Consider the following 12718-nt stretch of genomic DNA (forward strand, 5'->3'; position numbering starts at 1 on the left):
TCCATCAAAGCTTTGGATAACAGAGCCCCTCCGGGGAGCATGAATGGAGCGCCTCTGTTTCCAGTCGGGTCTAGATGCTTCTTTACTGTATTTCCGTGGCCGCAAGGCATAGAAATATTTTTCTTCCCGCGCAGCGGAGGCCGAAGAGTGGGTGGGTTTTGGTTTTGGTTTTTCTCTTGAAACCCAGAACCTGAGAGACCAGGGGCTGAATGCCCGCTGGTAGCAGTTTCAGGAAAGCAGGGAGAACTCAGGAGGGTACCAGTGAGGGCAGGAAGGCTACACGCGTGCCTTAACCTAGCGACAGCTGCCCCACCTGCGAGGGGGCGGGACGTTGCGGCGCTGGACCAATCAGCACCTACCTGCGCTCACCTGGCCTCCTCCCCCTCGCTCCCGCGAGCCTCTGTGCTCAAAGGGACGTGGACAGATTAGCCGAGCTCTGGCTCGCCGTCGCGGCAGCCTCTTCATCTCTCTCTCCAGCCATGGGGCTCCGTAGTGGGCCTTTCGCGTCCCGTCTCCTCCTCCTCCTCCTCCAGGTATTCCGCTGCCTTGCCCTTGACCCGGCCGATGGCTCCCCGGAGGGCGGGCGGAGTCCGCACGCTGCGGTGGCGTCGGGGAGTGCGCAGGGCTCCGCTCCTTGGGGCTGAGGTAGTCCGTGAGGCCCCGTAAGGACTCCCCGGGATGGGGTCTGCAGGGCCGGGCACACCGGGCGCGCCTGCTATCCAATCTCCTCTTTTCCCTTCTTCCCTTAGGCACATATTTGCTGGCTGCTGTGCGTGGCCTCCGAGCCGTGCCAGGCGGGTTTTGGGAAGGATGAAGTGACCATGGAGGTGGGAGGCGCGGAGCTGGAGCCAGGCCAGGCGCTGGGGAAAGGTAAGACCCTCCCGGGATGCCGGGATCCCGGGGCGGCGGGGCGGGGGTCGCACGTGGTCCGTTCCTGTGTGGCCAAGGCGAAGGACGTCCAGGCTGGGGCAGGGGCCCTGTGGAGCCACCTCGGGTCCTGAGGAGGCGCAGAAAGCCGGCGGCTGACAGAGAACGCGGGAGAGTGTAGCGCCCCCTGACGTCCAGCCCCTCGGCGCCCGGCGGCCGCTGCTTACCTTCCCCCACCCCCGACCGTGACTTCGGGGTGCGGGGCGGCTGTGCCTCTCACCCTTCCCGGACGTGGGAAGCTCCCCGCCCCGGCTGGCCTCAGCGGAGGAATGCGCCGTCCACATTCCTCCCCCCACCCCCGCGCAGGTGTGGGGATGAGCCATGCCCAGGGCAGCCCCCCTTCGCCCCTCTCGGGCCCCCTTTGTGAACCGTGCTTTGTGTCTCCGACAGACAGACGGGGTCTGTTTCTCTTCTCCGCGCTCCCCTCCCCGCCCCCTCTTCCCCGGCAGCTGGAATATACTCTTAACCCTGCCCTTTCCGGAGGGCTTGCGCCCCTGCAGCCTGCGGAGGCCCTGAGCCTGGCACACCTGGCTGGGGCCAATCTGCACGACACGCACGGAATACATCCCCTCCACGCCGCTCACCACCCCCGCCCCCGACGTCTGGGGCAGGGATGTTAGGTCACTTAGTGACCTTGGGGGTGTCCCAAAGTCTTGGGCCACGGGGTTGGGGTGGAAGATCAAACTGCCTTTTCGATCTCTCGCTCCCACTCCCAAGTTCAAAAAAAGCGAGAGAAGGGGTCACTTTGGTCTGGAGAAACGGTGTGTTAAAAGACCCAGACAGCAGCTGCCTCTTGGGGTCAGGATCTTCCCCTCCAGATGGGGAGGACAATAGGGGTTCCTCCAAGGGATCAAACCCAAGTTCTTTCCTTAAAACAGGGGCTCTGTACCCAGGATCCTTGAGTGGGGCTCTGGAGGATCCTTAAACTGAAGTTGCTTGAGAATTCAGGTGGGCGTTTTTCTGGGGGAAGGGATCCACAGTTTACCTGGCTTTCAAAACAATTAAGAACTGCTGCCACCTAGATTGCTCTAATGAGGCCTTCAGCAATGCCCCTCACCCAGGTACAAATTCTCACGACTTTGAGGGGGTGGGGGGGGTCGGTGTGTGCTTAATTCCAACAGGACAGAATGGCTCTCCTTTGCCTCTCCAAAAGAGAATTGGGGATTTGAGTCTATAGAAGTCTTTCTTATATATTTTTTCTTCCCCCAAATAACTCTGCACATTGACAAAACAATTAACACACAGGCTAGGCCAAGCTGCTTAAACCCTTTGCTGTAGGAAGCTGAAGATGTATTAAGAGGCCAAGCCTCGTAAACTTTAAATTCTTGTGCGAGGGTTTATTACTGGCTGACTAACAAACTGCAACTCAGCCAACCTGTAAAAAAGTTAACTCAGGCAGGGCCCCAAATCCAATTCCCCGAGGAAGCTTTATTGCTACCCAGAGCTCTGCCAAATCTAACTCCTTCTCCCATTGTCAAGTTCTCTGACTATAGTCTCGAGAGCTGGCTGTGGTTTGAGTGTTGTTGGTGCCTTATCTTTCTTACTGAAGCAAGAAATAATCAGATTAGCTGTCACTTCACCACACTCCACAAAGGAATGTTGGGAGGATGAAGGCAACACCACACTTGTTGGGGGGAAAGCGACCGACGTTCAGGTTTTCAATTTCATGATCGGGTTGGCGAGTGCTTCCCAGTGACGTCAGGCATTTTAAACCTTTTGAGGAAATTCAGTGTTCTCGGATGTCTGTTTATGGTTGTGAAAATGGCATGTTCCATACCAGGAACACACCTGGGTTATAAAACAAAGAGAAGGCTAATGTGTTTAGCTCACCTTGAGACTGCTCCATGACTGGTTCTTAGGACAGGCTTCCCATGAAATAAGCTCCCCCCCCCCTTTTTTTCTTAATTTTTCTGGACCAATTGATTCCACATAAATTGGAAACATGCCCCTCAACAAAAAAAAAAATGAAATATTGGCATTTCTCCCGGGCTCTCAGCTGCTGACACCTTCCTACATCCCTTCCTTCCCCCTCTAGCCCCTCATCCTCAATACACAGGGACCAGAGCCCAGATCTAGCCATGTTGAAAAGGTTATCCTGAGGGTACATACAAATTCAAGTTTGGCCAAACCAACAACCGTTTCCATACTGCTAAGAAACAATTGCCCCTGCTGTTTGCCCCTGGGCTATGAATGTCGCTGGTGTCTATGAAGTTGAGTTCAAAGAAATTGTCTGATATAATTAATATGTTGTTTGCATGCTCATCTTCCTCTTCAAAGTGCTTCTACAACTCTGAGCTTGCCTTCATCCTCCCAACATTCCCTTGAAGCCAGTATGGTAAGTATTAAACAACTTGAGCTCTTAATCTTAGCGTTGGGACTTCAGAAACTCTGTGGCCCAGCCCTGCTGGAACTTTTAAAGGTGGAGAAACAGAGGCATGGATTAATGGATTCAACTTAGTAGGCTAAACAGCTCGTTAACCTCTTTAAAGGTCACAGGCATGCTTTTACCTCTTGGTATATGCCCAGGACCTGGTACTTAATAGATGCCCAGTAAGTATTTGCTTGAATCATGAAAGACTTGTGAAGGACAACCCATTCTCCACATGAAACCTAAGTGGTTGTGGCTTCCCTGCAGTCTTATCCCTGGTCAGCAGGGACTTGAACTTTCTGATGCCTGAGTTCCATGGTGCTTTTCACTACCAAAAAGTAGAAGGCGAGTGGAATGAAGTTCAGTGTTGGAGCCCTGAATCTTGCAGCCACTCAAAACAATCCCTTCCCCCAAAGCAGTCAGTCTTTTATTCCTTTTTGTTGTAGGGTTTTCCAGACACATTCTTGAAGAAGGAACCAGCTTGATTACAGCCTCCAAGTGCCCTAGTGATGGGGCTTGGGTCAGATGAAGCTAGGCTGGACTAGACCAAAGAGGTTAATGGAGGGGAGTACAGCAAAAACTCTCCCCCACCCCATAGTCTGGGGTCCAGCCTTTTTTCAAGAGTGGTTCTAGAAGAAAAGACAGAGGAGGTGAGAGGAAGGAACGTGCATGGTATTAGTACAGTGATTAAAAGTAAGTGACCTAACGAAATCTACCCATCTGTAATGGCAAACAATCGAGAGAGGAGGCTTAATGGCAATAAAACAAGTCCAGCACTTAATAGGCTCCCTCAGCAGCTTTAATTGACCATTAGTCAGTGTTTGGGTAAGGTTGAAAGCCAAGAGTCCTCAGCTTTGGTGGGAAACTTCAAAGTTCAGTAATGAATGTGACTGAGCATGAATTAACTTCAAGATAATTTTGCTGCTTATTGAGGTTTTGGTGTGAAAATTACCTTTTACTTTGGAACCCATCCTCTGGGCTATGCCTTTTATATTTCAGTAGACATTTATTTAGCATGTATCTGACACTACTCTAGAAAAGGGCCTCAAACAATGGGCAAAATAAAGTCCTTGCTCTCGGGGAGCTTACAGTCTAGTGTTAGCTCGTTTTGATACTTATGACTGCTTTGCAAAGCAGTGGTAACTTCCCCTCATCTGTAAAGTGGCATTAAGTCACTGGGGCAGACAGTAAGGCTAGGTCTTAAATGCCCTCTACAGCCCAGGGCGATTCCACGGTGTCCCATTAATCTGCCACTGAGGAATGAATGTTTGGGAACTGGGGAACTGGGACTTGGGGCCCGGCTGGCTGTCCCCCTGGCTCAGTGGTTTGTTGCCGAAGACTCTGTCCTGCACTACCATTAGCTTATGCCTGGGGAGCAGGACTCAAACCCCTAGTCTCCCTGCCCACATCCTTGCATGGCACCCTGTTCCCAAGGTACCCAGTGCAGGCTGCCCTCATCTCTGCTGCATAAGAAAGGTGTTGTTTAGGAGGAGCAGTGGGTTTCTAGGGCTGGACGCAGCTCTACAAGACTTTAGAGGATGATGGAGGAGAGGAAGACAGGAGGGCTCTCCTGCCTAGATCAGTTGAGACTCCAGTCCTGAGGCTGAATCGTCTCCATTTGGAGAACCACTGCTACTAAAGAATAACATATATAGAAAATGCCCAAATGATAAGTGCACAGCTCAATGAATTTTGCAAACTTAAAATGCCCATGCACCTAGCACATAGCTCAAGAAACAATGCCACCAGAATCTCAGAAGCCTCCTCCCTTCCAATCTTTACCTTCCTTCCAAGATACCCACGATTCTGGCTTCTAATGCCATAGATGTATTTACCTGTATTTGAACTTCTTAATGTAAAAGAACCATATGGTGTGTCCTCTAGGATCTGGTTTCTTTCACTGCGTGTTCTGAGATTCTTCAATAACACTGTACTGATGTTGCAGTTGCTTCTCATTTTTGTCTAGTATTCCATTATGCAACTAGCCACATTTCTGTTGTTGGGCATTTGAGTAGCTTTCATTTTTTGACTACTACTAACAGTGCTGCTGTGAACATTCCTGTGTAAGTGTTTTGATGAGCCTACGCACATGCATCTGTTGGGTAGTTACCTGGGGGTGCAATTGCTGGGTGCACTGAGGCTCTCAGCACTGTGGCCTTGTACTGAGAAGTCAGCTTTTCTCTGTCCTGGAGTAGCTGGGCTCTTCTGGGTTCTCCCACCTCAACAGTCTCCTTACTAGAGGCCATTCCTTTTGGATCCATGGTGGGTGGGCAACAGCCTCCTCGTGTGTCCAGGGAGGTTGAGTCCAGCTTCTCTTGGTCTTAGAGAGCCAAGTTGAGACAGTCTTTTGGTCAACGAATCTCTGAATATCTACTGAGTGCTGGGTGTTGAGGGGTGAGCAAGGCCCACAAGCTCCTGATCCTCAAGGAATTCCCCAGTTAGAGGAGGAAGCAGGCCAGTCACCAGGCAATTGTAATACAGTGACTCCTGAATCCAACAAACATTTATGGAGCATCTACTCAGTGCCAAGTGCTGTCCTAAGTGCTGGGGATACGGTAGGGAACTTACCTTTTAGTGGAAGAAGACGGACAAAATGAGTATGATATAGAGCACATGATCAGATGGGGGTAGGGGAGGAAACATAGGAGGTCACATAAGAAGAGTTGCTGACATGTTCTTGGAGGAACCTGAAGAAAATGAAGTCCCAGCCTCAGGCTGGGGAAGAGTTGAGGGTAGGGGGGCAGCATGCCAGGGGTGGGGGGTGGGGGTGTGTTGTGTTCCTGGCAGTGGGAATAGCATGATGGGTTCCTGGAACTTAAATACATTTAATCTTACTGGATCATGGAGTGTGAGGTCAGGAGAGGCAAAAGGAGAAATGGACAGGGTCCCGTCCAGCAGTCCAGCTTGGTTTTTGTTTCACCTCCTAATAGAGGCAGCAAGGTGTTTGGGGAAGGCAGGGATGTGGCTGACGTCCCAGTTGTGCCCTGTGGAGGTCAGTGGCTGTGAGGCTTCTGGTCTTCTCTGGCCTCACCTCCAGCATCCCTTCTCAACTTCCCTTCCTGACTTTCCCCAGGCCAGAGTGTCTACCTCAGCTGGGTGTTTCCTCTCATTTCATTTAGTCACCAGGCATTGCCAGGCACCAGGGTTGGCAAAGAAGAGCTGTTAAAAAAAAAAAAAAAAAAACAAACCCCATACGCCTAAATACCATTTACTGAGAGCTTACTGAGTTCCAGAAGCTACACTAAGTACTTTATGTAATAAGCCCCTTTAATCCTTCTAAAAAAGCCCCAAGAGGTGGGAGGAATTGGCCCCATTTAACCAGATGGTACATCTAGGCTTGTGTGTTTGTAATTTGTCCCCGGTCACCCAGCTAGTAAACGGAGTCAGAATTTGAACCCAGGCCTGACACCCACTGTGAGGTACCAGGAGAGTCAGGGTCGGGGAGGGAAGGAGGTCCTGAGTCCTCTGGCCCCAGCCAAGCTAGAGAAAGAAGGGAAATGGTTAACTTCTGACCCGGGGCTTCAAATTCCTGCCCCCTCCAGACAGGCCCCAATTAATCACTAGGAGCTGGGGAGTGGGGTAGGGAGATGGGGAGGGGGAACCATCGGCCTGAAGAGCAGGGCTGGCCTCCCTTTTAGAATGTGGGGGGATAGGGAGGGTTTAGATACCAGGCCCGATAGCAGCTCACACGGACAGCTCTCAGAGGCAAGTCTGCTTCTGGCCGTTCATCTTCTGCCTTTCCTCAACCCACCCCCCACCTTCCTCCAGCTCAAGGACCTCCCCTTCTCACCCCTGTGCCCTGAGTGGAGGAGCTTAGTATATTCCGCTCCTCTTGCCCCCCCAAATCTGGACACCCCTGTGGTTCTGGGTTGCTTGAGCACCAATAATCTGCAAATTCCTCAAGCTGATAGAATCCCCCTCGGGCTGGGACTGCCAGGGCCCAGCCTAACGTCGGGGTGCCAGGGTCCTTGCTAGGTGACTGAGGGCAGCCAAATTCCTCATCCTGGGAAAAAGAAAGCTGAAGAAACACCTTCCTTTCTCCCTTCACCCTGCCTGTGAACAGCTCTGGCTCTGGTACTGTCTAACATCTGAGGAAGGGGTTCAAGCCGGGGCCACACAGCCTGGCTGTGGGAGGGTCTGATTCTGCTGGGAGGGCTGGCAGGATGCCTCCGGGAGAGCCTTGCTAGGCTCTCTGGTGCCCCAGGGAGGAAAGATCTGTTTTCCCCTAAGACTCTGAGCATCCAGGGGTTCAGGGGTGGAGATGGGGGCTGAGGAAATGCAATTCCAGGCCCTCCTCCTCCCCCTCAATCTCAGGAACCCCACTTTTATTTGTTTAGGATAAAAAAGATTAGTTTGAAGTTCTATCTCCATCACCGAGAAAGCTTGAAAACCTGTGTTGTAAACTGTGTTTTGCCCAGGGGTTCTGGCTTTAGGATCCTCACATTAGCTTTAGGAAGTTTTGGATCCCCTGGGATTGTGTGTATGCATTTTTCTGAGAAGTTTCCTTCCCCATATTTGGGGACCACAGCCTATCCCCACCCCCACCTGTGGTCATTTGGTAGAGAAGTAGGATCTGGCAACCAGAGAAGTGGTTTGCCCAAGATGACAAGGCCACTCCAAAGTTCTTCAGGCTCTGGCCAAACCAGCAGTGGGGACAGGCCTGAGGATGTAAATCTGGGCACAGGCAAGGGAAAATGGAATTCTAGGCCTGGTTTCTCATCCCAACCAGGGTGGTTTGCAGCAAATTATTCTGAGTCCCAGCTCCCCAGCGGTGAGCCTCCAACTCCCCTGAGTGTGAGATGTGGCTCCAGGGCCCCAGGGCTGTGAGGAGGTGGAAGGCCACTGCTGAGGTAGAGGGTGTGGGTGAGGGGCTCTGTTACATCCTGGGTGTCTTCCTTGGGGCTGGTTGCCTCCTGAGCTGTCTTTGTACAACAAGCCCCATCTTGTTGTAGCTTTAGGGGGAAAAACAGCTGCTTGTGAGGGCTCTCCACACACAAGCCAGAACAGAACGCCAGGCCCACACCCTGCTCTCTCCCTGTAGAGTCAGCTTCAGTCGGGGCTTCCCACCAGCACTTCAAGACCTGTTCTTTTCTTGTCTTTTATGTTTTTTTTCTGCTTCCAGAATTCTGCATTCCCCAACAGGGACTCAAGCATGCTCCAAATGGCTTACCTCTGCCTTTGGCCCCCTGAATCGCCATTTTGCAAGCTTAGCTAATTATCAGAATTTTGGGGGACCTTTTTATTTTTATCACCCTCCCATATATACTATATTATATTGTTTATGTAGGACTGGTTGGTTGGGATTTAAAATTAATTTATGAATATGTATTCACTGTAAAGACAATTTTTTTCAATAAAAAATATATGGTACTTACTCTGTGACAGGTATGTTCTTACCATTTTATATAGACTAGCTTATTTAATCCTGATAATATCCCTGGGAGGTAGGTACTATTGTTATCCCATTTTGCAGGTGAGGAAACAGGTCAGAGAGGTTAGGTAACTTGCCCAAGATCAAACAGCTACTAAGGGGCAGAGCTGGGATTTAAATCTGTTCAGGCTGAGCGTGAACCACTGAACTCTTCTGCCTCTCAAAAGAAGTAATTCAGGACTAAACAAATGGAAGTCCTCTTCCTCGGTTCTACTCCCCAAGGGTGAGCACAGTGAATGGTTTAATGTGAGTCCCTGTAGACATTTTTCTGTACAACAAACTCACGTATGCATACAGGATTTTTAAAAACAAGAATTGGACTATGTCAATTCGTACAAATGTTATTCTGCAACTCTTTTTTTAAAGTTAAATACAATTATGTATATACACGTAATTTTAAATTTTAAATTTAACCTGAGTTTCCAACAAAGCAAAATATCGTACCAACATTTTTTTATGGCAAACTGATTGTTAAAGACTCTGAATCATGTCAGAGCTGCAGGATTGCCACTCAACAGCTCTCACAACTTGCTTTTTTAACTTAGTGAATCACAAGCATCTTTCCAGACCATTAGATACACATATCTTTATTTATCTATTTATTTTCACAGTCCATAGTCTTCTACATGGTGGATGTATTTATTTAGCCAGGTTCCTATGTTTATCTTTTACAGATGGGGGGAGGGGAGGCTAGTTAACATACAAATTGTGAATTGTTTGGATTTTTAGAAATCTGTCAGGCATCACCTTATTAGGAAAGACTGCTACAGAAAGATGACCAAGTGAATTATTCACTGCAACCACATCCAGATAAATTGAGCTTTTGAGTTTGAACACCTTTAAGATAGACTGTGCAGTAAGATAAATAAGGCTACTTACTGTGCCACTTAGTTTTCACACTAACCATTGTTTCATGACTTAATTATTTGAACAATATTTCAAAAACATTGGAAACCACTGAAATCAAAAGATTTTAAATTGTATAACTCAGAAGTAAACTTATTTGTTTATTAGCACCAGCATTATTTTTCTTGGATGTTGAGAGCTTAAGAATGTGAGAGTGTAAGAACGTGAGGTTCAGTCAAAACAAAAGTGCTTTTCTTTCTCAAGTTTTTTTTTAGATTTCAAAATCTAGCCATGCAGGCATTTTGCTGAATAAAAATTGAATTCCATTCTTAAAGGGGACACTCATTTCTGATCTTATGCCCCACCCCCATCCCCCCAACCCCTAGAGGAGCTCATGGGTTTTTTTCTTAAACTTAAGTAATGTTGCAACAAACAGCCTTGTTCAGGGCAGTCGCATTGATGTAAAGGATTCTTGAAGACCTGAATTCACAGCTCTCATGATTCAAGACTTATGTTCTCATATGAACACATGTGAAGGGGGTGGGGAGTGGGGGGTGGGGCTGGGGAATGGTTACAATTCTCTAGTCTCTCCAGCTTTGAAATTTTGACTCTTGACAATTTGTTTTTAATTTGGGGTATTTGCCTTTCTTCAGCCTTTGCATACAAAGTGAAAATTTAATATTTATGGCATGATTTCAAATTTCTACAACTGAAGTTTGCATAAAACATAATTGTACTATAAAGTATAGAGTTCCCGAGCCACTCTGCCTATTTGTCCACATACTGGCTGTAGAAACATGGGCAAGTTTTACTTAACCTCTGTACCTTAATTTCTTTATCTGTAAAATAGAGAAAATAATGGGGATTTCCTAGGGCTCTAGTTATGATTAAGTAACGTAGTGTATGAAACAACATGCAGTGAATGAACAAAGGGTGGGTGTTAGTGAAAGTAGTAATACCTTATTGTTACAGCTGGACTAGTTCGTATGCATCTTTAGGATGGATTCCTAGAAGTTAAATTGCCAGGTCAAAGGACTTTCATAGTTCATTCAACAGTTATTGACACCTGCTTTGTACCAGGTGTTGGGGACACAATGATGAGCAACACAGTCTCTACCTCTGTGCGTTGTACAGACTAGTGGGGGAGAGAGCAATCAGGCAATCACAAACGTGTAGATACAAGTTGTAATAAGTTCTAGAAAAGAAAGTTACAGAAGGCTAGACGAGTTTTTAACAGGGGAAACTGATCTAGTTTGGGAGGGTTGATGAAAAGTTTCCCTGAAAAGATAATTTCTAAATTGGGATCTGAAAGATGTTAGGAGTTCACTGGGTAAAATTGGAGTGGTGATGTGAGGAGAAACTGTTTCTGACAGAGGAGCAGCGTGTGCAAAGGCCCTGTGGTAAGGGGGCTTGGTACGTTTAAGAAGAGGACCAATGTGGCTTGAGAGTGGGGCTGGGGTTGGGTACATTAAAGATTCTGTTTTCCATCCTGGGAACAATGGCACATCATCAATGAGATTTGAACAAGGAAGTGACCTCATTTCATTTTCTCAAATGTACACACATACGTTTTAAGAAGATCCCTCTTTATAAATGGAGATTTTTGTACTCATTGAGGCTAAAGATGATGTAGTATGCACTAAGGTTGTGGGGGTAGAGTGGAGAGATATGAGTCCTGGTGATTGGCTGGGGAAGGGGTGTCTCAGTGAGAAATAGTCAAGGAAGACACTGCTGCTGGCTAATCCTATGCCAGGCCCTATGCTCTTAACTCATTTAACTGAGGTAGATACTATCATCCTCACCCCCATTTAATCGGTGGTGGAACTAGAATCTGAGTCCAGGCACTCTGGCTCCAGACTCTGGGCTGCTTCAGATGCCCAGATTTGGGACTTGAGTAGCTGAGTACATGATATGCCACTCCCTGGGAGAGAGCCACTGGAAAACCACCATATTGGGCCAGGGGTAAAGAAAATCATGAGTTTAGTTTTTGACATTGAATTCAAGGTACCTTTAAAGCATCCAAGTAGAGATATTGAATGGACAGGTGTGTTTGTTGGTCAGATGAAGGACCTGGGCATTTGAAATTTTGATACGTGCTCTAAGGTGCCCTCAAAAAACCATACCAGTTTACTTACCAGAAATAAAACAAGAGGATCAGGAACTTTAAAAAAACACAAACTACCTTCCCAATCTCCACCTCCAGAAATTGATTCAGTAGAAGTGACAGGTAGGCTGGGGGCAAGGAATCTGGATTTTTAAAAAGTTCTCCAGGTGATTCTTTCAGTTATGTTTGAGCTGAATGTGTAGAGGACAAACTGTTGAGACGTGAATGAAAGCATCACATTTTGAATTTAATTTCCAGTGCTTCCCTGTGTGGCAGCTGATCCTATTTTTTCTTAGCTTGATGCTGACATCAGGACTCTGAATAACCTTCACCTTCCGGTCCTTTTTTTTTTTTTTTTTTTGGTCACTGCCCTTGGGCCTTTAAAAAACACTTTCCTATATCTTAGTTGGTCTTAACCAGGGCCTGTGTATGTGTGTTCCCATTTTAGATCTTGGAAGTTGTAAGGGCTTGCATTTATTGAGTGCTTACTGTGAAATGGCTTAAAGATTAAGTGACTTGCCCAAGGCTGCAGGACTGAGGTCCAGCCCTTTCACCCACCAGACCTTAATTGCTATCCCAGATGTCCCAATTGGGATCCCAGTTGATCACTAGGATCTCTGCTCCAGGGTGGTCCTTGAGGGTGAGAATCTGTGAAGCAGTCAGCACATCTGCTGAGCAATAATAAGTCAACTGAGTTACAAAATCCCAGAATGCTGTGGGAAGCTCAGCTTGGGTTCCTCTCTGGGGAGTGTAAGGGAGGACCCAGCTCCCAAGGGTAGGGAGGAACCTAAGTAAGATAGCTCCTTCCAGAGAGCTGTCTGCAGAGAAGCAAAACTACTCTAGAAAGAATTGCTTTCTCCCTCAACAATGCAGGGTGGCCTTGTAACTTTTCTAGTCAGGGAATGGGAAAAAATCATAATATTGTATTCTAATTGCAGATCAAATTTACATTTACTATGGAAAAATGGGAAGATAAGGCAAAATTAAGTAGGCCTACCACCCCTGAAAGCCCTTTGTCTTTTCAAATGGATATTTAAGTCTC

The 12718-nt window shown here is 47.7% G+C and overlaps 1 protein-coding gene across 1 annotated transcript in view; it reads left to right on the top strand.

The window, feature by feature from the left end:
- Window positions 1-421: 421 nt before the first annotated feature.
- The window catches only part of CDH3 (cadherin 3), a 56682-nt gene continuing 44385 nt past the window's right edge, over window positions 422-12718 (top strand). The window contains exons 1-2 of the mRNA XM_037815869.1: window positions 422-533; window positions 750-870. Coding sequence (XP_037671797.1) covers window positions 480-533; window positions 750-870 — 175 coding nt within the window. The 5' untranslated portion in view covers window positions 422-479. The remainder of the gene's footprint in view (window positions 534-749; window positions 871-12718) is intronic.

This window comes from Choloepus didactylus, chromosome 22 (assembly GCF_015220235.1).
Source record: "Choloepus didactylus isolate mChoDid1 chromosome 22, mChoDid1.pri, whole genome shotgun sequence".
Taxonomy (NCBI): domain Eukaryota; kingdom Metazoa; phylum Chordata; class Mammalia; order Pilosa; family Megalonychidae; genus Choloepus; species Choloepus didactylus.